We start from the raw sequence: 26517 nt of genomic DNA, 5'->3' as shown, positions 1-26517 counted from the left end.
GGCAATGGATGCACAATGGCGCTAGACGCACCGATGGTCGTCAAATCCGGTGAATCTTGCGTACGCATCGAGGAAGCATGTACGTGTTAGTCTGGTTTCATGGAGAGCGGCCAGGATACGATCACTGAGGACGCGCATTGTGGAAGAGCGTACACGCGGGGATAGAGGCACACGGAGACAGCGAGACTGCTTGTAATAGGAAGTTGGACACTGTGGAGTAAGTAGAAGCTGTGCAATGGAGGTGATTTGCAAACAACAGAGTCACTTGGACCTACTTCGTATGAGAATGGAGGAAGACTTAACGGCAATAGGTCAAGCCTTAGTAATTGTGATGGCGAAACCAGTCGTTCGGGAACGCCCGGAATAACTTGAGCGATATACTTGGACGAATGTACGGCTCGCTGCGTACCAGCGACTCTCTGGTACTTCGTATTCAATAGCGTTCGAAGCCCTTTCGCGGCGTTACATGCCTGGCAATCAGCGCCGAGTTCGTTCTGCCTATCTATTGCTCGGCTTTTCGATTTATCTATCCGTCCGCCTTGGTCTCGCTCTCTCTCTCTCTCTCTCTTTTCTCCTCCTCTTCGGACTTGCTTTCGCGCTCTCTATTCCTCTTTATCCCGCAGAGTGGGGTCGCGAACGGACGTCGACTGATCGAACTGTCGTTCAGCCACCCACCCCATACGACTCTCGGCACAAACCCTCTTCATCCCCGCGGATAATTGGTCATAATGAAGGTAATTCGTGGAAAATCGATTACAGGAAATGGCCGTGTACGGTGGGCTCGTGCTTCACCGCTCGGCTGCTTTCCCATCGATGTCACAGTTACCAAAGCTACGACAAAGTCATCATGCCCGCAAACGTTTTACCCCTTCCATCGACGTTACTTCGAAAAATTCGAGCACTTTTGGCTAATCGACGTCGATGCATGTGCCCCGTTCGTGAGTCGCTCTAACGATCTTATTCCCGACTAAGCTGCTTCGGGCCGAGGCAACACTGAGACGAGCAGCCTCTTGGTCGTTAAGGTAGATGGAAAAGTGGAACAAAAAGATGACACGGACTGGCTCAGACCCACGTGTATTTTCTCGCAGGCACATTGAAATTGGAACAATATTCAAATTCGTGAAAACTGGGAGGTTTTCTATCCCTAAAAACCAATTGATTTTCACGCTCGACACAGGGGCAGATGCTTCCCGGAATAGCTGACGATAATCGTGTTAACAATACAGAAGTTTTATTCTGTGGAAGAATTGCAAGATGAGACTTTACTTTTCGATTGAGTTACTTGTGGAAAAAGCATAGTTTTAGCTCTATCATCGACCTGTCAGCGCACATGCGGAAGCACAACAGAACGTATTTCCGACGTCAAAATATTTCCGCCTCGCATAGGTTCCCGTATAAGTATGATTCTTGCTAAAAATTGTTTACAGCAAAATGATGGATTGGATGGGTGTCATCGCTGCAATGGAAATTTCGGTCTCCTCGACCTCTGGATTCTTTGTCGTTCACCGTTCTCCGTCATTCCCATACGACAACTCGGTAGCGGAAGAGACAACCGGATGATAAAGCTATCGTTGAAGGAAAACCAGATCAGGAGCTAAAATAGGAGGAATCAGATGGAATTGAATTGTAGCGAAAAACGTCAAAATGGGAGAGGTAAAGAAATAGGGTAGGCGAGAGCTTTTTCCGTTGCGGAAGCAGCAGGTTCGTGACATATCCATTACGAAATTTTTTATTTTCACGACACAAGCTTTCGTCTTATTAAACACATTTATTCGATTCATCGCATGGAGAGAAATTTTGTTTTTTTCTTCCTTCTATTTCACCAGACGTTGTTTTTTATTTATTCATTCTTGTGAATGCTCGGAAGCGGGTTTGTTTGGACGAATAAAAATAAACGATAAAGTTACGTATTTACGGGAGCAGCGAGCGCCGATTTTTTCCATCATGTCAAACACGCAATGCTTGGGAGACCGAGAAGAAAATGATATAAAAATACCGTTTCCGTTTTCAACCGCATAAACAACGAAAGAAATGTGTTGACAACAGTAGATGAGCCGCAGGAAGTTGGAGAGGCGCGGGCAATGGACGAAGAAACCTGCGCTGCTTAATTGGTCGCTGATGCCCCTCGGGAATATTGTGCTGGTTTGAGTGTGTGAAATGTGCAGAGACAATGGCGAACGGGAAATAGGAAATGTGGGAGATGACCGGGGAGAGAAATTGGGAATGAGTTGAAACGCGTATCAATAACAACGACGATAATAATATAGAAAAGGAAACATCTGTTAAAAAATCCTTCCACGAGTGGACAATGGCATCAACAACATCGGGATAACCATCATAAAGATAACAACAATGATGATAACAAAAGGTAACAAATGTAGAACAACGCAAAAAGCTCGAGTCCCGATGAAAAACAATTCCACTTCCATCGATAATTGTATCTCCAGGGGATACTACAAGGATGAAGAGGGCAAAAGAATATGAAAACATGTAGATGGGGGGGTTCACGCGGCTGGTCCGCAGCGACCAAGTTTGCTATGATACAAGCCCGGTAGCCCGTTCGCCGGTGAAATAGCGCAATGAAACAGTTATAAATGCGTGAAAGGAGCAGGCCGCGTCGGGTTCAAATGCGGTTTCGATATTAATTAAACGAGAATAATGAGTTATTCGCTATATCAGGTGGCTAGTTGTATCCGACGTTTTAACACACATACGTGCACGCGCTACATATGGGTTTGGAGTCTGGCCGCATTTGTATTCGTGCGTGTCGCAGCAGCGCCTTTTAAGATCTATATAATTAATATGACGGTAAAATTATGCATGTATTAATACCGGTGGCTCAAGCTCACCGTTTCTCTGTGTTTGTTTTTATTCCGTTCCATCAATTACATTTATGCGGGTGTAACAATATGGAGCGCGCGAAGAATAGATTTTGAGGGAAAAGCAATGAAAACTGATGAACAAAAAAGAACGAAACGCGAGAGAAGATAAAAATGGGGTTTGCAAAAAGCAGACACACACGCACACACACACACCTGCACGAAAAACGAAGCTGGAAGCTCATAAATATCGGAACCACCGAGCCGTCAATGCACCGGTGCAATCAATTATATTCCCTCGCGAGCATTTCGTTAATTAATTCAGTCGTTCGTGCCGGGCTCACCGGTAGTTGACGATCAATCGCTCTTCTCCTCTCGTACCACACACTCTGTGTATCTCGTCATGGTAAACCTCTGCGGTTCTCGTTTATGAGTCTACGAAATACCTATCGCCTCGTGACGTGTATCATGAATAAGCGTATATGTAGGTCAGGAAACAAAAAAACGGATAATAAAATTGGCCGTTCATTTGTCTTTTCTCTGTAAAACTCCTCGTCAATTCGTATTAGATTTCATTCGTGTCCGCTCAAGTTTTGCTATCTCGACGCCATTTTACATTTAGCATGCTTCGAAATAATGTTAGCTGCGCGGAAGAAATTTCCATTCGATCGCTTCGACGATTTGTGTCTAAATCCTCGCACAGTCTTGTTCAATGCATGATTCGCGTAAGCTTTGTGCAGGGACATGTAATATGCATCGTCAGAGTGACTGGCGAAACACGTTGACTCGCACTGAAAACCCGTTCCTTTTGTATCGAATATTATACGACTCAAATATGCCGGTATTTTTCATTCAATACGAAATTCGTGCATATCCACAGTAAATATGCTCACAAGATGCTGAAAAAAGATGGAATCATAGTCGGAAAAATGTAAAATAATCTGTGCACTAAAACTCCTTTTTGTGCTCGTTGTTCTGTTTCTAAAAGTTAACTGAATCGGACTGTATGCAACTCAACTGACAATCACGATTGCTATATATTTCTTCTCTAGTTTCAGTGTATCGAATGAATTATTGTACTCAACAGCAAGGGAATGTGTCAATCTGTTGTCAATCCGTCCGTTAAGTTACAGGAGAGTATTTTTCCCAAACCTTGCATACGGAGAACGAGCATGATTTTCACCGACTTTTGCCATAAAGATTTTTCCAGAAAAACACTAAATGCATTGGCTATATTGTTCAGATATCGTTTTCCCTCGTCATCTGTCACAGTAATTGTTGCCAGAGCCCGACGATCGATACAACGAAGCTAAGGGTAGTTATCAGAGTGGCAAACTAACAAAAAAATAATTAAAAAAAAAACGTAAAAACAAAAAAACGTAGGAACGAACACACGCAAAGTTAACAACCAGCGAAACGTTTGAGTCTGTGCGGGTGGCGTGACATGAAACCGAGCCACGTGTCCCTCTCCTTCTGCTGTCATGCACCAAAGGAACGAGCATTGATTTTATTTCGAGATGGACGAAGCGTTTGAGTGAATTTCTATTGTCACGGTTTCTTTAAGCCAGATGTGAAACAAGATACAACAAAGCTATCTGCTTGGCAGTTGAATGGTGTCTCGCCTAATTATCGGAAAACACCCAATTAATATTTCAACGAATACATTTCAAAGGGTATGATTATTAACTGAAATAAATTTATGCGGCATCGCGTTTGGGACGATGAAAAGGGATCTAATGAGGAGCAAAGGATTCAGAATAAGAGAAAACTTCGAGATTCCTTCTTTCACCCAACCAATTTTTTCAACGATTTTCATGGTCGAACCGTCGTTTAAACGGTTATCTGAACCAACGGTGTACCTGAAAACCGTACCAACAATTGACTCAGAGTTGCGCGAGGATGCGGCGAACGGACGACATACACAACGAAACGAAACGCTCTTGTCCCCTTTGAAAGGCGAAGCAATCTTTCAATGTCGAGAACGATAAAAAAACAAGATGCGAAAAGATAATCCACCACTTTCCAGTAGAGCTACATCGTGTTCTGCTTTTTTTACATTTCCTTTCACAATCCAATAATCAGTGTAACGTTGAGTAGCGGCTTGATGGACAATAAAACGAATAAATTGCAGATAATCTGCTCATGGGAATATGAATATTACAACAATGGCGATTGCTGATCGTCGTGCTCGAGGCTTGAATGCCATTCCAGAAATTACGAAGCAGTATTCTCGGGGTATAAAGATAAGAGAAGGGAGAGAAAGTGCAATTAATCAAGTGAGCTTGGATCTTGGTTGTTGTTCATTCCCTCACTGAGTCAGGCTTGTGACACGCGTGTTGCACAGCATGAACGAGCGCGTTATATGCTCCTCCGTAGGTGGTTCGATGTACAAATCGTACATGAACATTTTTCTGAATATATAAACCTACGAGCGAGATATACGGTTTGATATAGCCAGAAAATAGATTGGTCCCGTATCAGTGGTTAGGGCTATTACAGAGTCCTGGCATGACGAAGGTAGACAGATAAATTCGTGTGACCAACGAAATATAATATTTTATTGAAACGAGCCATCCTAAAACGTGTTATCGAGGGCAGCTGGAGATTGCAGGAATTCTGGAAGAAAAGCCCTCGTACGAAGTTCCCTTTGATGCACTTTTGCGTACCATCAACTGGTTGCAGACCACTAATTTGATGCGGTAAATAGTTGAAAACGTGAGTGGCAAACGTTCAGCACTAGCCTTTGCGTTTCTATTCTGTGAGGTTGGATATCATTAGCGTTAAGTCTGATGTCAATACGGTGACAGCAACCTTTTTTACTCCATGTAATGGATGTGAATTCAAACGAGCCAGTGAACCTTGTCAATCGTTCAGGCCTTCTTTTGCGCAGCTTTTCGGACAACAATCGTTTTTCAGTGGCTTACACATCCGTTGAAAAAGAGCTTGTTGCTCGGTCCACTACGCTTCAACCAAGGTCGACTCGACGCCCTTTATGGGGCCGCAAAATTGCCCGGAGGCAAGCTAATATTACTGAAACGTTGTTGAGCATGGATGCATGCAACTGGGAATAAATATACGGGAAATTCGACGACTAATTAGCCCGCCGTTTTCCATATTTCTCGTTGATTCATTCCAAGATGATGCATCTCCAAGACCACGACGATCTCTCGGAAAATATTCGATAAATGTTTAGAAGATAATTACGAAAAAAATGATTCATTAATGTGCCTGAAATTTTTTCCATTCAAGATAATTTACTAATGAAAACGTATTGGTATTTGACGTTCGAAGGCTAAAATCAATCGGTCGAATTGCTAGAGGATTTCTCGTACATTTGAATAGAGGTTTTCAGTCATGTATGCAAGTTCTCGACTGCAAAAACGTATTCCATAACGCAAAAAGTCAGTCGACTCGTCTGGGCGCCCGGATTCAAATCTTTTTCAGATGGGCTCGTCTGAACGTCGAGCTCTTGGTGAAGTTTGAATCCCGAGTGTGGTAGCCACACTGGCGCCTCTTTGACCGAATTCAAAGAATTTTACCACCTTTCTCCCCACCTTCGTGGGATGAGTTCGACCTTAATTTTTTCCTTGTAGGTAACGTCATTACACGAGTTTTGTGCTTTTATTCGGTTCACAAGTTGAGCCATGAAATGAATGAAAAGAGGAAAAAGTACGGAGCGCGAAATAAGTGAATAGCTTGAAGGTAGTGCGGGTAATCATATGAACGGGCGAAAAATGTAATTCACCTCTCGCAACGGGATACTTAACGGCTCTATCCGACTTTCCGGATTAAATCTACGAGCACAATTTGAGAGTAGAAATGAACATGACAGAAAAGATTTACTTAAAGAAATGACAAAACGGAGATTTCCTGAAAGATTCAATTCGCATATGCATGTGACGATCAATTTCGTTCTTCTGCCAGGAAATTAAAAAAAAAAAAATCAAGCATTTTTTCTTAAGGTTATTCAATACCAAAATCCAATTTCTTACAGATATTTTGAAAAAAAAATATATCTCGCGCAGAAAAATCCAACAAATCGATTGAAAAAAAGCACTTCTACTGAATAGTTTTTCAAATATTGCAAGTTAAAGTTCGATGGTTTCTCCATCTGAACGCATGGCAATCGTCAAAGAAAAAATGTGTATCGAAATAACTCGAGAACGGTTCTTAGGATTTTGATTTTAAAAAATACAATGTTATAGAGTATTTTCTGAAAGAAAAATTAAAAAATAAAAATAAAAAAAAAACACGATCTACCGTCTAATTTTTGAGAAAAAAATGATTGTAGTAAAAATCGTATGAGGATTTGTGTAGGAAAATTTCAAGGTTCGCGACGTGGGAATGCTGTCGCGTGAGACAAGCCACGATTATCACTATATACTTTAGGACGGTGCGCTCGTCTCAGACAGTTACCTGTATACAGTGTTGCCGCAAAGTGCATACGACATGAACATGTATTCTAGCAGGGGCGTTCACGAAAGAAAAAATATAAAAATTTCAAAGTCACGAGCCATTATGAAATTTTAGTACAATATCGTAACCATATATTTTTTTTACTGATCATTAACGATAATTTGAATAATTTTTGGAAGATATTTCACAACGAATAATGTTCGCACAAGAAGGGGGCTGCAGCCTATTTTTTATACTGCACTTAGCTATCGAACTACCTTAAGCAATTTCTTAAAGAAACAAAGAAATTTGAAGCGATCTTGGACCGGTTATAGTTGCACTTTCATCGTTTTTGCCTACCCTTTTCCTGTATGACGTTGTAATTCTGAATCAAAAAACGATCCCTACAACGGTTGTGTTGATGTACTTAGGAAGCCTGATTTCATTGCTTGTGTTCCAAGGCGAATTTGTCGAGGTAGAGCGCGTAGCTGGCAACGAGCCCACGACTAGAGTGAATAAGCCGCGTCCGAATGTGATTATGTTGCTTGGCTTCTCTTTCTTAGGGCATGCAAATCTCGAAGGCTTTCTCTCTCGGTGTTGACGATGCCGCTAGTTTGTCGTCAACGGATTTATTACTACGGCTGTCGGGGCAAAACACGCTTCGCTTCATATTATCCCACTATCTTTTGGCCCGCTAATCGACGACTATTAAGAGGATGTGGATTCCATCAGTCTCTCTTAGCAAGAAAATTTGATTGACAACGTCAAATTATCAACATTGTCGTGGTGAGACCAAAATCAACGAAATTCATCTTAAATCTTTTTTGTAGCCATTCAAATTAGGCTGGAGATACTTTGAACAATCACAATAACGCAGTCTCATAAGTTTCATTTTGTTTTCCGATTCTTAAAGTAGTTGAGCCGTTCTATGATGAGTCAAGTTTGCCACTACTGTTAATTAATTTTAAGTTTAAATTATTCATAAAATTAATAAACACTCTCATTGAGAATATTTTCATCATAAGAATGTTATAAAATGCTTTAAAAATGTCATAAAAGATACAATTTAGACGTCAACTTGACTAGTTAATGATTGAGTCCGACACTTTAACGGAATGGTCAATTCATGAAAAAAATATTGAAGCTACTAGACCAATGAAAGCACGTGAGTCAGTCTCAATAATAAATTTGATGAAATTCCTGCGATTCCCGAATTTGCCGGAAGTTCAATCAGCTGTTACCATCAGTCCAACGTAATGACTGACATCCGCTTTCGGCACGTCAAAAACTAAAGTTTTTTAATGTCTCCTTTCTCAAAGTCCCCGTAAGCTAATGTTTTTTTTTTAAAGAAACGGAATCTGTGATAAATTTTCTTCACGATATAAACTTTTACGAAGCTCGAACATCGTACAAATTTTTCACAATTAATATTATTGTCTGTCCCAAAGGGTACCTTATTAAAGACTCAAAATTGTAAATGAAATAATTCAAAATTTCGAACTAACATTTACCGCAAAAAAAAAGTGGGCCTATACACCGTACTTAATCGAAGGGCCGAACTACTTTATTCGAATGTCCTTATTAGCGCTCTTTCTGTTCATTCGTTTTTCGACAGAGACGAACAGAACAGTGTATTTTCACGTATAGAAATCGTTCGCGAATTAACACAATTGTACTCGGGGGACGTAGCTCTCTATGAGATGAGAAGTGTATCCTATGACAGAGTTTCTCTCGACAGTTTAGACACAGAGAGAATATACATGTATATACAAATAGACAGCGAGTATATGTGAACATGCGATATATCGATAGAACGAAGCCAGGAAGACCGACATCGAAGCAAAAGCAATTTATCTAAACGGTAGTTTCGCAAGGGTACACATATAGCAAAAGCCATCGACCAGATTATAGAGATCGAGACCATTGAGAATATTACCGTGCGTTTGGGGGTGTGCCATTACGTTCGTTCGACTTTGATTCTTTTGTGAAGTAATAGGGCACTGGCTTCAGTCCTTTCGTAGCGTATTCTGTGATAGGGGTTGACCGGCAATGGGGTATATATAAAAAAAGCTACGAGAGCTGTATCAACGTCAAAGCTGTCCCGACCTTCGTACTCAGTTTCGTCATTCGTTTATAGAGAGAATATTGTGTAAACGCCATGTTGAGGTTACGCTCGCAGAGTCAAAAGGGAATGCGGTAAAATGTCAGATAATAAGAAAAATTCGCGATCCGTATGTACTCCTGCATGCTGTGTATAGCGATTCCAAGACGAGAGCGGAAAATGCGTGGAGGATCAAGCACGCCGGACATCGCGGATAGCATCGCAAAGGAATAGGACCGAAAGCGGTGAGCCAGTAAAAGACACGAGGGAATGTGCACTCATAATGTACATGGAGAGAGATGCAACGTCAACTTTCGGACTGGATTTCTACCGATATCCTTCGCCGAAGACCTTCGAGAATTCAGCGGATTTTATACCCCATTCGGACGACGAAGGTGAAGTATCTTCAACGAAAAGGAGGAGAGAAAATCTCAAGAAGATTCCGCCTTCGTCTCGAACTTCGATGCAGGAGCCTTTCGCGAGGGCAAAGGGAATAGGAGCCGAGCCGAGATGCACTTCCACGTACATCACATATTTTCATAACAATCGGAGCTTTCGTACGGTAAAACGAATTCCAGGTTAATTTTGGTGAATTATTAGCTCAAGAGATTCTCGTCGCTTTGAAAGGACATGCGGCAACGGGGATTTCAATAGTTTAGCATAAACTCCCGATCATCCGGATTTAAGGCTCCATTTTTCTGTAGAAATGTTTGGTTATTACACATATTCATTGGCTAAAGAGCTTTGCACTCGGTTTGCAAAGTTCAGCCGCTTTTCTCTGGGCGCGCAGAACCACGCGATGAAAATGAAAGAGAAGATTAAAGAAGCTCACGAAATCGATTTATTCGCGGGGTGTTTACAACGCACGTATGTGAAAATCAAAATCGAAATATCGATTGCGAGGAAACCCTTTCTGTTAAACACACTGACACGAGTTCGAATTTCATTTAAATCCGCAAATCCAGCGCGTACCCGATCTCTCGTTGATAGAGCACCAGCCACCCAACTCATCAAATTAAAAGCTTGATAAAGCCCATTCAATTCTCATTCGTTCGTCGAAAATGCGATCAACGGAGCTCCTGAATTACTGGTTGCAGAAATACCAAGCCTCGCGAATACCGTAATAAAAGGCAATTCTTTTCCGGACTATCCACAGCGATGAACTCTCTTCATCGAGCTGATAAATTTTTGAGGCACCCGAAAATGAAGACTCTTGTTCAAACTCACGATAATCCGTGAGTCTGAAGATGCATGAACGACGACAAAACTGTTAGAAATTCATAATCCAATGGAACCACCGGCTTCCCGTCTTTGACGAATCTCGACCCATCCTCGGTGCGTTGTTTTTCAAACCGAGAGCCGAACTTTATATGCAGACGACAGTCTTGGAACGAGTGAGATCGGAGATTCACCAGGATTCCTAAAGCCCAATAGTTGATGGAATAACGACGAATTTGTCGACGGTGCGAGTAAGAGAGAAGGGCAGCAGCAAAGAGATCGATGGACATGAAGACACCAAGCAGAACTCTAGATAGGCAGGTTCTGCGCATTCAAAAATCGATCGAGCTTTACTGCCGTGCAACGGAATCCAAAACTGTAAGGGGCTGTTTTACTACCATATGCAATTCATATGCATTCAACGAGCGATCTCGTATACGGATAAACCTTTGTGATGTGTACCATACAGCACGGGAAGTTCGACTAGCGTGTGCAGAAGTTTGTGTGTCGGTACACTCATCCACTAGCACGCTCTGAAGAGGCAGAGAAATGGAAGTTCTAAGGACGTTTTACTGGGACTATAAAGACGAAAGATATACGCAGATTTCATGAAATGAAATATTTCTTTCGTTGAAAGGGTAAACAACCGTGCAGTCAAATAGACTGCCAGCTTGTGCTACATACACAAGGACTTTGGATGAACGACGAAATTAGGCAGCAGAGCCTCGAGTCGTTCAAACTATTTTTAAAATCTTGCAGTCATCTGCACACACTCGCTATTGATATTTTTCGTAATGATATTGTCAATGATGGACGGACGCGGATGCACGTCAGGACGAAATTGATCAACCTCTGCCATTCGGCTCGAGTTCGCACGTCCTTTTACTTCTCACATCTCGTCAACACGGTTTTATACACAAAGAGAGGAAGTTTTTTAATAGCTATCTCCGTTGAGCTGTGAATAGACAGCCATTGCCGTAGCTTTCCATCTAAAAGGTTGGAAACGAACGGCCAAGACATAAGTGCAACGCGAATACGTTCTCAAACTCATCGTTTGCACTCTTGCTCCAATTTTCAGGTTGTTTACCTTTGAACCAGCGAGGTCCGGGCTTAACTCGGTGTTGAGCATATCGTTAAGTATGAATGCTTTTACGATGTTTGGCAACTCACCTTTTTTGCGTCATTGTTGTTGTCCGTTGCGTGATGTGGTTGGGGACTCATTGATGCACCATTGTTAACAGCACCACTCTGGGATAGAAGTTCGTCACTTCCCCTCTGTAACACAAGGCATAAACGATACGACTTTAGATTTTTTCGGGTCGATAACTCGCTGGGGAAAGTAGGATTAGATGATAAAGTTTCTCTCTGAATTTCTAAGTATCGTGAATAAATAAAACAAGATTTACATTAATGAGATGGAGCGATATGCTGCTGGGTTCAAGTCCATTGCTTCTATATTCGAAGATATTTCATTTCGGATAAATATCCGAGAAACTTTTGGCCTGAGTAAAACGTTAATAAAGCTAAGGAAAATAATAGACCGTGCCGAATCGACGTTTCGCTCTTTCGCTCTGTATAATCTCCGTCAAAGCTTCGTACACATTAATTCGTTTGAATTGAGTTTCGTCCGAGTGGGATTGCCGTAATAATGAGCGAATTCATAATCCGGAGGATCAGTGTACCGCACGAGATATGTAATATATATGGCATAATGTAATCTGGTTTATGTACATGGGCTCGGAGTAAGGTCGGATAGCGGGAGGAAGTGGGCTTTCCCTCGGCACTATCCGTTCGTTGAAATACGTCATAGCTGGAGCTTCCATACTCTTCGCTATCCTTCAGACAGCCTGCGTTAGAACCTGCGACCAGGAGCAGAGAGAGAATTGCAGATCAAAGGCCGAATAAAATCCAAAGCTCACTCCCGGCTATACACGCTATGACAGAGTACCCAGGAGTATAAGCAGCAAATATGGGAAAAAATATGGCAAAGTGGATCACAGGCGTTGCGGAACATCTAAGAAACGAGCGGTCGAAAAAAAAAACATAATAATAATAATAAATAACGAAGGCACTTGCAACTTTGAAAGATATCGAGAGCACACTGAACCTTTTGATTTGAGGAAAAAAACCGCGAGCCAAGAAAGACTAAAAAAGAAGGAGAAGAAAAAAGTAAGAGCTAACACTAAAAAGTTTTCAAAGCTGAACATAAGCGGAGAGTTATTCAGGAAGCGTCGAGGGCGAAGGTATCGGGCTACCGCGGACGCTTGGCTCAAGCAAGCGGTAGTTAAACGAATACACCTCGCACACTTCTGACAAGTGATGATAGTGGCGATAGTGATGGGTAGTGGTGGTGTGCGTGTGTGAATGAGGGTGCGGGGTCTTCAGCGGTTGCCCCTTCGTCCCTCACTTTTTCTCCCCTTACCCTGGAGTTTCTTCAGTAACGAGCTTTGATGGAGCTGCCCTTGCGTTAAAAGACGAGAGTGCATAATCCGGCCGAGAGATAAAAACGTTAAGACTCAAGATCTACCGTAACTCTTAGTGCTGTGAAGTACCAAACAGTTTTATTCGCGTGATTGAGAAAATAAGCCAGATCTTGTTCTGACCAAGACACGATAAATGACACGGTACCAGAAAAATTATCTTCCTTTCGTTGTCCAATGTGTAAGGCTGGGAAGAGAGAATACGGTAAACATCTGGCAAGATCTTTTTCGCCATAACGATATTTCAGGATAGCAGGATAAACGTCAAACTCAAAAAAATTGTCTCTGTGCTAGGAGTCGTGTGCACCGACAGAAAAAACGTCGTACCCGCAAGCCTCGGGATTCCCCATCCGATGTTTATCCTGGCGAGATGAAAGCTTCGAAACAACAGAACGCTCACGTCGTGCTGTTGTCTTTATCATCTCTTCAACGTGAAAACCTGTTGGGATGTATATAACCTACTTGAAACAGACCATTTTTCCAACAAGTAACTGCAAACACGTTTGCTTGGAGCTTCTCAAGATTCTGAGACGTGGCTAACTCGGGACATCGATCCTTCAATTTTGTTTCTTCAAGTGTGCGTGTGTGTGCTGATGAGAGAAAGTGAACAGAGATAAGTGGGGAATCGTTGCAAAGTGAAAAAAATACATCGGCAAGAGCACGCTTCATCATCGACCTTTTATTTGTAATTCATTCCAATTACTCACATTCGTCATTCGTCTTTATACACCTTTTCAATAAACTCAGTAAACGCGGTTCTTAGATAAGAGTGCGGGCAAAAGTCTACAAGACGCTTTTGTATCCAGAGTACAAAAAATGTTATCCCGGATCGACGTCGCGTTGCGTACAATCCGTGAGCTCAGAGCTCTAGAGACAGACGACGGAAGGTGACTGGAGCAGAAGACAATAAAAAGAAAAGAGTGGTTTCGTCGATTTTCAGCGTTGCAGAGGGTTGAAACGAGGTACGATGGGACTGGAGATCAGAAGAACGACCAAGAGAGTGGAAGGTGAGGAAAGACTCCATAATCCATACGTCTCCAAGAAATAAATAATACACGAGTCGCCGGGTGTTTTTCAACAGTCTGGAGCTTTGGCACACTTGATCGCACAGTAAAGACTCAGGATGCCATGCTCGAAACGCTCGTTCAACGAGTAACGAAAAAAAAGTGACCAACGCAGAGAATAAAAGCGAGTGAATGCAGGCTGACGTCAAGCTTCGAGTCGGTCGGCGACTTTAATATAACTATAACTTTAAATTTGTCTTTCTTCAATCTTCCAAGTTGATTGCACTCTTTACCATAACCAAAACTTCTGCTGAGCTCATCGATATTGAAACAGACGTTTGGAAGACTGAACAAATATTTTGGGCTCGCAGTCCATCGTTTTGCTGTCCAAATACCATATTTTGTCATACCATGAACCCCGATATCGTCTGTAGATATCGAATGGAGTAGCGAAATTAAAAGCGTCGACGGATCTGCCATGAGTGAAGCGAAACTTTTACTACTTTATTAAAGGGGTTGTTGGCTGCCCTAGCCCTATCAGGCAAGTTGACAAATAATAAATCAGCTAATTCGGATCATCACTGCGCATATTTTTGCAAATATGTTTCTCGACGTATACGAGCACAATCTCAGCATAATCAAGATCCCTAAAAAGGACATTTGTGTTTCAAGCGAATCGATTCAATACCGACATGAGCAAGTGATACAGACGCAGGGCCGAAGGGTTTCCGCTAAAATAATATTAGCTGGAGATGGGCTTCGTGGTAGGGCCGTATAAGACGAGGTTATTGCTTCCGGAGATGGATGAACCAGCTCGGTGCTCCGGAGAGAATCGTCAGACGGAAATACACTAGGAACAGGGTCCAGGTGTCGAGCATGGGGATTTGCTAAGGTGGGAGAGACTCCGTGTTAAGACGCGATGCGGGACGAGACGTGACCCATCGACCTGCCTAGACCTTTGTCGTACCCGGCTCTGTATATAGTTCTATACGAAATGGGGGGCCAAAAGCCTGTCACCGGAGGGTGGTACACTTTCCGCTAGATGGGAAATGTGATGTCAGATTAACCGGGGAGGAGCGAGAGGAGAGCATGTTTTACGGACAAGATTATGCGGAAGGCGAGCACTACAAGCTGGCGTTCTCAACGATTCGCCACTCGGTATCACAAGCAAAACTGGCATCAATAACTTCCATTTACGATCTTTCATCAAAATAATTCATCACAACACATCCTTTTTTTCAACGGATTCGAATCAATGGATCTACATCACTGACATTCACCGAGGATTCCCCACCAGATTCATGCATCAAGCCATTCCGTATTCACTCGGTTAGAAACACCTTTTGAGTAATGAGTTTACTCCGAAGTGCGTGACTGCGGTATCCATTATTGAGTTTCAATTCGCAAGTTCTTGAAGTCTTCGATATCTCAAGTAACCTCCCAACAAATTTACCCGGCACAAGCGTACTTGATACAACTATTGATGTACTCGATGCACACGTGTATAATGTAGGGACAGAGTTATGGGGGTGGAGTCTAATCTTGCGGGAATCAGTGCATGCATCAACATAGTTAGAGAAGCGGGGCCTGGTACGTCGTCAGCCGAACGACCATATTATTAACTCATAGATACTCGCAGCTGAGTGAGTAGCATCAGCTGTTGAAATCATTGATGCGAAAATCACGGAGATGTGCTGATAGACAGAAAGATTGACCTGATAAAATCATGTGGCAATGATTATTTAGAGCGTATAATCTGGAGACGCGGCAACGTCTTGACGCCAAGTATTAAAAAGAAATAGTATATTGGACCACAAGGGTGGAAAGTTTGACGGGCAATTCAGGGCTATCAAACGTCTGCCTGTGCGGTGTAAACTATTTTTCTTTACAGCCGGTCGAAAGTACGGACGTTTCTTTCGGAACATAAGTGTCTATCAAAAAAAGAAGATTAGCGAAGATAATTTATATGAATATTTGCATTCCTATGAACCTGAAAATGGATCACTGTTCTGAACGATTATATTCATTTCATCGGTCTGGTCACATTATTTTTTGCCTTCGCATTGATTTCATCTGCAGTATGGTGCTGTTTTGATAATAGTGCTTGAAAAGAAAAATATGACATTTCCATAATATATTTGTGGATGAATAACACGACCTTATTCGTACGGTTTCCTGATGACTGGACACAGACTTTCAAACAATGCGTAGGCAATATGAATTGTCAAACGTCAAAAAAATAATCACGTCGAAGTCTTCGGAATGCACCAAAAAATGTTTACTTCCGCTGAGACAAATGACGGGCGTACAGTTTTGAGAGTGCAGAAATGTTACGTACGTACTTTCGACCGAGGTGTAAAGAAACTTTTTTTCCAAGTTCTCGTGATGTTTCTGCTCACTGTTGCCTCGCTTCATTATTTTTTGCTGTAGAATGAATTTTATTACATATGAGCTTTTGAGTCGACAAAGAAGAAAATAACGAAGCTCATATTTACTTATTTAAAGGAATAGGGCTATCGGAAAAACGCATGAGTTGCAGGAACTAATGAAAACATCGGACCTTACTACACTCGGAACGACACGACGGTTGCACCGTGAAAGCTCTGCCGTGCGAGACAAAGTATTGAGTCGTAAAAGCTCCTAAGCTTGAAGCTTAAAAGCAAGTCACCCTTCCATCTCTTTGATGATACGTAGCGCAGGGCTTTCCACATACTGATATTTCTCTGTGTACGTGTCTTTTCTCCCTCGGTGACGTTTTTTTCGCTCCTTTTGCGATGGTTTATACCACAACACCGCAAAAGTCCATCCTTTCGGCATTGTCGCTACGTTGAGCTCGCTCTTTCAATGAAACTTAAAGCGACACCGCGCGGCGCGCTCAGGTTCATCGAGACCGTGAAATGGTAAAGAGTACTTTTTTTCTGAACCTCTTTACGTACAACGAGACATCGGAATGTGCATGCGCGTGTGCACATGCACAGGCACGAGTTCTCGCGTTCGTGTCATTGTCAAATACTGCTTACACTATATTATAATGCACTCGTCAAAGGATGCTGTCGCTCTTATTTCACGCATTTCAAAATGCGTAAGAGACTTTTTACACGACAGCGAGAATCGTGGAAGGCTGCCAACGAAATTGCTGGAATAGTTGACACAAAAGTGATAGGGCTCGAGTTAACGATGCAATTTTTCTGACGATTCAAGATAAATTTGAAATTATTTGGAGCTCTGCGGATGGAATTCCTCCGGTATTTGTTTTACCACCTCTGTATGGTTTCAATCTCCATTTGCTGGGTGCGTTGCTACGACGCTGAAGTTTGGAACGTCGGAGTCCAACGAAATGAAGGAAAAAACCATTTGTAACTGACCTTTTTTTTATTTCACGAAGTATCGGTGCGGGTTGGAAAACTACAAATTGTAAATTCGGCAGGAAACGAAATTGAAGAATTACTGGAATTATTGGAGGGTTTTTTTCTCATCATTTCGTTGGACTCCAACGTCGCGAAATTCAGCGTCATCGCGTTGCTCTTTTTTCCCCTGCCCTTTTAATCCGTTGAAACATCGCCAATGATCTACGCATTTTTGTATATCTCCACCAGCAATACCTGACGTCCTTTTTTCGTTCATGAATCTACGACTCCGCTTCCACACTTTTACTTCGTTTATTCTACTTATTCTCCTTCGTTATCTTATTCGTGTTGCACTACGTTTCTCGTGCTCACACCTGGGGCTGCTCGTCGATGCGACGAAAAGTTATATTGCTGCGCTCGAACACCTCCGGAGAAACATTTACATCGTTAACAACGCGAACGTCGTTAGCGATGACGGCAACTGTTCAACGGTCTTTCGTTTCCGCTTCAAGTATGACGATTCCGACTACCCAAAGTTTCAAACGAGTATATATAACACCTCCATCTTGTATGTTCTCCGACTGCAGAACTACCACGCACACACACACACACACAAGTGGGCAGGGTATAATTGGTGCGGTAGAATTTTAACATTTGCATCGGTGTATTCGTGTTTGTATAGATAGATAAATGTTAAATTTTATTGCTCAACATTGCCATGAAAAGAGTGTTTCTTTGCCATCGCTCGTCAAGCAACTGAAGTAACTTCGCAGCATTCGGAAGGTGAGCTCATTATTTTTCTTGCATCTTAGCTACTCTACCTTTCCGCTACACGCGCTCCTTGGTACGCTGACATTTTTTTTCCCATGCTTTTTCAATATTTGATAAAAACCATTACGAAATAATTCCAGTCGTCATACTGCTCTCAACTATTCTACAAGTCACGTACACGTACTTCGTGCAAAAACTTTCGAGTGCGTTTAAAAAATAATTGTTTCGTCAAAAAGTCACGAGTTTCAGAGTCGTCGACGTACGGTCGTTTGTAGAGGTCGCTACTCATCATAAAAACGCAGAATCATGCGAAATATTGTAAGCGTTTTATCGAACCAAGGGTCAGTAATAATTTGTTTGCCAACGGGGAGTCTCGTTCGATTTAATATTAAACACTGCTCGAGTAAGATTTGCTTCTGGATTTAATAAAAAAAAAAAAAAAAAAAAAAAAAAGCAGAGGATGCGACGACTGAACTCTGAGTAAAATGTTTTTCTCGGTAATTTGATTGACTGTCCGAGTCTTTTCATAATCGCTATTTCATGCGGCGCAGTCCCCTTTATTCCACGTCGTATAAACTTGATCTTAGTTTACAGTAGATTCGCATCCATAAAATATTGATTCTATATTCATGTAACACACATGTCGAAGCGTTCAGGACGTCGGAGGAGATATTCATATATTCGTAGCGTTTTTTGATGATTATAAAGGTCGTACTCATCTCCGGCATCGGCGCGGAGATTTTCAGTCGCGAGGAGATCCTCTTTGCGCCTCATCCTCCCGCGCTCTTCTTCGCACCCCATACACCAGCTGGCCTGAGTCGCTCGCTCCCTTTATTCTCAGCCCGGGCAAGGATGATCTGTATCACCCCTCACGCAATTTCGTTTTCCCCAGTGAGTCAACAACATTCGGCTTAGTGAATTTCAATTTTTTTTCCCTCTTTCCTCACAATATACAACGCGACCCCTAATGGTTTGGCGTAGCTCGCGGCACTTCGGATCCGAATTTTATCCCTCGAACGTAAACACTGAAACTATGATTCTCCTGTCAAAGTAACTGGCGTGTCTATTTCGTGATCGGCTTGTCGAAACGATCATGAATTTCTATGAAAGACGACAAATCGAATATTTGTGAAGATCAGAATAGATAATCGATAGAAAAATCCACAGCTCAGTAGAAAATCATCGCATGATTCATCTAACGACGATTTAGCTGCTGCTTGAGTTCGAGATCGAGCAGTTTCTGGGGGTAACTCCATTCCTCAGATCTTCGTGATGCCAGCAGTGAGTTTGTTATCCGTACTTTACGGAATGCCGTGCACTTTTTACCGTTCATATTTCATGTATCGAGCGCTTATATACGAATTTCTTCGAGTTAAGCGAGCGAAGACACGACGTCGTTGAAAAGTTTGTATTATGGGAGATCCTGTGGGAACACTTGGTCTGCGTGTGCCATATCCGGAGGAGCCGATAGCTGTTGAACAGCTCCAGCCTGATGACCATTCCCGCTTTATCGTTTTATTATGCGTTATGAAGCGATACAGTTTAACGTTTGACTTGCTCCGCTTCCTCTTTATCTGGCTATGAAACTCGTGATGTACCTGAGCGATAAGACCCCCATCGTACTATCGATCCCGCATCCCAAAAGCCCAGAAAAATTGCGCTGATCCGATAAAATGAAAACGTTTGAGTAACAGCTTTGGAGTTGCCCGTGAAAAATCTCCGTATGCGATCTATAAAAGCGCCAGTTTTTAACCAAATAATCGATTGAGTGACATACGAGCTCGTGATCCGTTTGGCAGTTCCCAAAAATTTAAACGCCCAATCCCTTCCCGATTTTATCAACACAGTAGGTGAAAATTTCTGTTCTTATTTTTTCGGTGACTTCGTACCACTGTATAGCGAGACTTCAAATTAAAGTAGGTTCCCAAAGGAAGTTGAATGCAACACCACTGGCCAATTCTTATCGAATTTTAAAGGTCGATTTTTTTTCCTCACAAGCGTTAAAAACCAACTGTCACGAGCAAATGTTTTGATAGAACTCGAAGAGATTCGATTTAAATTGACACTCGATTATTTCAGTGTCATCGGAACGAGAAATCGTGGAAATCGATAAAACGGCTTTCGACAATTCTCTAACCGCACAAGTTTTTTTCACCAGGATTTTCATTTCATTTGTACTTGGAACGTGGAAGGATTTCTGCACATAAATAGGCAAATAATCTTTTGACACGAAGCCAGCACTGTATTTGCATACAACTTATGGAAAATTGGTTATAGAGCTAGTACTGGAAGGAAGAGACACGACGATGATAACGATGCGGAAGGGCGAGGGTGGCGTTATCGGTTGGAACGTGTTATAAAACAAACAGTACATAAATGCAGTAAAAACAATGTCTTCACCGCGCGACCCTTGTTGCCATATAAGAGACGGCTTATCCCTACTATTCGTCGTAGTTGAGAGTGCTTCACTTGCCGTTGCGAGCATATGTGCACGTGTATGAATGTACGTATGCGTGCATGTCGTCAAGGTTTATATTGTTGTATGTAGAGCGACACATAAAGGCGGAATAAGCGGGTCGACATGGAGCATCTCCGTTGGGAAGCCCTCCCTTCGCTCATCTCCAACGAGGTGTGCTAAGAAATCGCGTGGATCAATGTTATTTTCAATCACGTCAACATTCGCGAAGAATAACACCTTCAGGAATTGTGAAGAAATTGACGAGTACAGAAAAGCTTTTCTCGGCGTTGAATAATTCAAATTTCCTTTGATCGCCGTACAAATAATGCTCTTTATCGGAGCATCGAACTTTGCGATCAATAAAAAATTAATCGTTCGAAATACTTGCAATTTGAAGCATTGCGATAAAAATCAATGGACTTTTGGAATTGGAGAATTTGTTGAAGATCGAAAAACATTTTAGTAAGATTCGTTCCGTAAGCGAGTTTGGGATTTGAGGAAGCATCGGGGATCGACGAGACACAAACGAAACGAGTATTTGAAATTTCCGACCTCAACAAAAGCAGGCTATAAAATGCTGCTCTGCATAGACAGGGAATAAACGGTGTTTTTCTGGAGATGAGGTTTTTTCCGATAACCGGTCATCGATCGAGATTGCCGAGGCTATATTCATTTCTGGCCATTATCCCGTCGTCTTCTTCGAGTCCGCAACATCGAATAATCTCTTCTTCTGCCACTTTTCAAGCGACAGCGCCAACCGTCCGGCTATGTATTCATATCTAAGGGAAGCGCTTGCTTCCGGACTTTGCATCATGGTCCTGTACAAAGCATCCTTTCCGCGCCTTTCTCAGGCTCCTTCACGCCTCACCCTCCGTTCGTTGCGGTGGCGCGCTCGCGCGAGCGCCCCTCAACGACTAGAAGCTTTGCTCGACCATGACAATCACGTTTATACATTTGTGTCTGTGTGGATGTATCAGCTCTGCAAGCAGAGCGAGAGGAAGAAAAACGGAGGAAGGAAGCGAGGGAGAGGGAGAGAAAGCTCACAGCCGACACGTCAGCGTCGAGGTTCGAGCGTTCCCAGGCCCAAATTGAATTGTTATTCTATTTTCGGAAGCAATTTGCAAGTGTTATCAAAAGTTTTCGGGTACGCCTGCACTCTTGTTTCCACGACTCGGCGTAAAACGAACGTGCATCTCTGATGTCGGAGGCCGACACGCGAAAGCACTCATATACACACACGTGAAGGTAAAAGGTCGCTTATAAATGAACTCTGCGTGCGTTATTCGATAAATCAAGTATGCGACTCCGTGTGTTTGTTCGCATTTCGTTACGCTCATCAAAATCGCACTAAAAACGTTTTTCGATATTGCTTCAGACGATCTCAAACGACAAACGTTCCGCCCTCCGTTTCAATCAATGTGCACTCAAATTGACCCACTGTCTACGCGAGCGTCCTGTCACTGTGTTCTCATAATCCAAAAGCCTTTCGCCATGCACCGGCACATGAAAAGCGACGCGAACAACTGCGTGAAGGAATGAGACGACGATAGAGATTTAAAATTTGATAATCATTCGATTCACTAATCGGAGTACTGACGGCAAACAGAAACTGATATATGCAATTAATGAATTACCTCAATTCCTTTAAAATCCTCACTATTTCTCTCAACGAAAGCTGCAAAGACTAAAAAAAATCCTCCGAGGATGCTGCATTCTCCGGTTGGTTTAATCGAAATCTCGAGAAGATTTTTCACGGGAGGTATTTAAAATGGGCGATTAATCGAAAGCCCTGTGTAACCGAAGGAGAAATAATGTTTTCCTCGTGGTTCATCTACGGCCAGGAATAAAGAGAATTGGGTTAGAAAGCCGTAGGTAGAATCCTATCTAATGGAAAAGATCTAGCTGAGATCGTGACGTAAATAAAGAAATGTTGGTAGCCGGTTGGGCAGCTGCTTGTAATGCCGGTCGACGTGTGAAGCTGCGGTCCACCGTGGCGCGATGGACGAAAGCAGGAGATCCGCATGGCAAAAGTAATACAAAAACGAAAAAAGAGGAAAATTCACGGGAAAGTAGAGAAAAAAACGTCCGACAGACGCCCCGTAGCCGGGGACGCGAGAAGGATCGCACGCGAGGATATAGTTGACGAGAAAAAGAGATCGAAGAAAGCGAGGCAGGGGAATAAGAGAAGAAGAAAAATATATTGTACACAAGAGAATGTCCGTATGGGGCAGGCGCAGCCAGCCAGCCAGCCGGGCGAGAAAGAGACGAAGAGAATAAACGAAGCTCTGTGTTTGCGGGTTCGTCTATGTATACGTAGGTGGCGCGAAGGATCGCGTGTCGCGCGAATAAATGGCTGAAATACGACGTGGAACGATAATGGTTTTATCGGCGATTCCGTGGGGATGAAACGTGCTGGATAACCAATATTCTGTACCGTCCGTCTGTGAGGAAGTTAGTGTGCGTGTAAACGACACCAACATCGTGCGCGCGACCACTACGAAGAAGCCCAACTTTCCACAGCGTCGACGCTAATGCACGTATGCTCACGTGTGTGCATGTGCTTTCGTGTGTAGAAAAATGTGGCGACGGTGGTGGTGCTTAAAGGGGGAAAACTCGGTCCCAAGTTCGCCTGTACAGCTTCCCACAACCACATTCCCGCTCACCTCTTCGCTCCTCGACCGGCAAATTGTTCGGTAATTAAAAACAATCTTTTATAATACGATGATTAACAGATGGGGTTATTGCTCCTCCTTTGCGCGAACGTACGCAACGGATAGCTCGGGCTCGAGTTTCCATGTAACCTTCCTCTGCGTGGGTGCACGAGGATATAGACGCAATCGCGGAGAGTTCCGTCCAGGAATCAGCTCGATGTGATCCTCGCACGAAAGCACGGAATTTCCACACACGAGCGTGCTTCATTCTTTTTTCTCTTGGCGTGCATCCACAGCCGCGAAGGATCTTTCGATCCTCGGCGTTAGAAACAATGGTTTTCCTTCGAAGCTTATGCACTGAGCTTCTCTCGTTGTGCGATGTGGTAGATTTGAGAATGGAAAATTGAAAATTTTCGCTTTTTTGGGCCACAGAAAACCTACTTTCGAGACTCATTATCGAGCTTCGAATTTTCGGAAAAATTCAGCAACTTTGCATCTCATTTTGGAATGTTTTAATGCCCCAACAGAGTTCACCTGCCACAAATTGTTTTACAGCTCAAATACGAGGGCGTTAAATATACTAGGAATATCTGCGATAATCAAATAACGAGAAAAAGGAGCGGTTTATCGAATGAATCGTGAACATTTGCTTTTATCATTCCGCGGTTATGACTTCGTGCTTAAAATCTATGCTCGTGTGCATGCAACCAGCCGTGCAGGTAACTCGTTAAAAAAATGTTAAGCGATGGAGAATTTATACAGGCGGCGCAGCAGTTTTCACGTACACGAAACAACACACCGAGGCTAAAAGTAGTTTGAAAAAGTACGCTGTATACGTAATACGAGAGCCAATAAAAGAAGCATCAAAATATTCGAGAGAATTAAATACTTTGTTATGACCGTAACGAAAGTCTCGGTGTGTGCGATCCCACATGGAAAGAGATAACATGTTCGTACATCACGTGTAAAAAGGGCATACGAAATCGAGCTTTAAATCGACGAAAACGTGAAATTTGATAAATCGCCTTAAGTAAAAAGATGGAACTTATTGAAAAGAATTTTTAGTTCCATGCCCGAGCCCCATTTATCGATTTGCTTGCGATTTTTTTGTTTGAAACGAAAACATCCGGGTCTTCAATGGCTGGTTACCAGTTTTTACGACTACGCGAAAACACACGGGCGTAGAAAAGCTCGAGAGTCGTGAGAGGAGTAAATCAAAATGTTTTTTGGAGTCCCGCAGCAGCGAGAAGTGTCGAGCGGCGTTCCGCACGGTAGATAGAAACAGAAAATAGAGCGTAAATCTCAATGTGTTATGAGGAAGATGGAAGGGCATGATGAAAAAGAAGGGATTGTAAAGGATCTGCATCCTCCAACTTCCCAATTCCTATAAATACGAACAGTCGGCAGACGAAGGACGGCCGAGGGAGAGAACGAAAAGGGGGATGAAATATGGCTCGAAGAACGCCACTGCGAAGGTGCACAAGAGGCTCGCGCGCTCCTCTGTTCCCTCGAGTGTCGTTACTAACGGCGCGCCACTGTCACCCTCTGCCGCGTCCGCGAGCATCGCCCAGCAAACACACCAACTGGGAGATCCCCAGCCCGCAAGTTTCGCGAACCGAATGATCCACCCGTCTCTCGTAAATCGAATCAACGGAAGGAGCCAAAGTACGTTACCCGGATGGTTCGAACTTGCCGGGGCTTTCCAACCTACCAGTCCACTGACAACGCTGCACTTCGGTGTACCTCAAAAATCCGACAAGAACAAGAATACATTGGTTTTACTTGGAAGTATCTTCTGCACGGACACGCTCTAATGGCACGATTTTCTTCTCCGTATATTTCTTCTATACTTTTCGGACTTGCACACATTGAATTATTTCGTTCCTCAACTTTTTGCACGCGACCATTTCCATGGCTGAATGTGTTTCTACACGAGATTTCATTTCTTCCTTTTCTCATTTATTTTCAACGTTGAAAGCACTGTTGAATCTCGATTTCATCAAAATTTCGGGTTCATCACACAGAGAAACGGGAATATCGAAATGCTCCTATACGAGAGCCATCCTTTGGCGTTGGGCGAACGATTAAATTGTGTTTCGCCTTCGGAATTTTCTCCTGGTTTTCCTGAGCGTTGTCTCACGCAAAAAGAATACAAAAATAGACTGTCTAAGGGTGAGGCAAGCCTCGGAGGCTGCGGAGGTATGAAGAAAACAGTGGATACGCGCCAGTGGATAGAGAATGTGGATTTTTCACCGAGCGGGAAGTAAAAAAATGTTCGGTAGAAAGAGGAAAGGGGGAGGGGGAGAGAGCAAGAGGGAGGCCGGTGAAAATGCAACACGCGGGAGTAAAGCATACGAGAAACTCTCTGGCACTTTGCAAACTAACTTGATTTACAAAATTTCCATATTTATGTAGTCGTTTCCCCACATCCATCCTTTGGTCCATCCATCCATCCATCTGTCCGGCCGGTCTACCCTTCAAAACCCAACACTTCTGCAGATCTTCCGGTTCTTGTAGAGTGCGGCAAGAAGCTGAGCCATCTACCCGACCCTCAGACCAAAACTCGCATTGTTTTTACTCTCGCCTATTTACATAAACTATACATGGGATGCTCCTGGTTATAACGAATCGTGCAGTGTGCTGGACTTGAGAAAAAAAGGGAAATAAAAGCAACGAGCCTCTCTTGCCACCGATTTTTCTTCGCTTGAATCTTTTTCAAAAACAGCAAGTTCTCGGTTTCCCTTCATTTGGCTTCACCTCTCTCTCTCTCTCTCTTTTCAATCTTTCGGTCTTATTTAAACAACGTTATTCTACTCCCAGTTTTTTTGATAGACAAAATGAAAAAGAAAAATTACACTCCATTTTTAGTATTGTTACTGAACTCAAGCCTCTCAAAAAGAAAAGTATTTTTAGTCATACGAGTTGCTGATTTCGCTACTTTAAAATCAAATTCTCAGCATAATATGCTCTGTAATTTCTATCATTATGGAACACCTGTTAGTACATTGGGCTAACCAAAATTAGCAGAACTGAAAGTTCAAAAAATCATCGAGCCTGAAAGTATTCTGGAGACTTTACAAAAGACGATAATCTCTTTTCGATTTTCCTTCCGACTTTTTTGTTTCATTATTCTTACGCACTCATTATTTAATCCTTAACGATTGTAATCCTTATTCGGGTCAAAAGCTTTATTTTAGAGAGAGATTCGCTCGAGAGCTTTCAAGCTTGCGATTTCGTAGGAAAATCTACCATCGCAGAGCCCCTCTCAGTGGA

General features: G+C 42.7%; 1 protein-coding gene across 5 annotated transcripts in view; it reads right to left on the bottom strand.

The window, feature by feature from the left end:
• The window catches only part of heph (polypyrimidine tract-binding protein 1 heph), a 248599-nt gene that overhangs the window by 78641 nt on the left and 143441 nt on the right, over window positions 1-26517 (bottom strand). For all 5 annotated transcript variants that reach the window (XM_043433209.1, XM_043433211.1, XM_043433210.1 and 2 more), the window contains one exon: window positions 11704-11808. In XM_043433209.1, the coding sequence (XP_043289144.1) occupies window positions 11704-11808 (105 nt within the window). The remainder of the gene's footprint in view (window positions 1-11703; window positions 11809-26517) is intronic.

This window comes from Venturia canescens, chromosome 1 (assembly GCF_019457755.1).
Source record: "Venturia canescens isolate UGA chromosome 1, ASM1945775v1, whole genome shotgun sequence".
Lineage (NCBI taxonomy): Eukaryota > Metazoa > Arthropoda > Insecta > Hymenoptera > Ichneumonidae > Venturia > Venturia canescens.
This window is presented reverse-complemented; position numbering and strand designations above follow the sequence as displayed.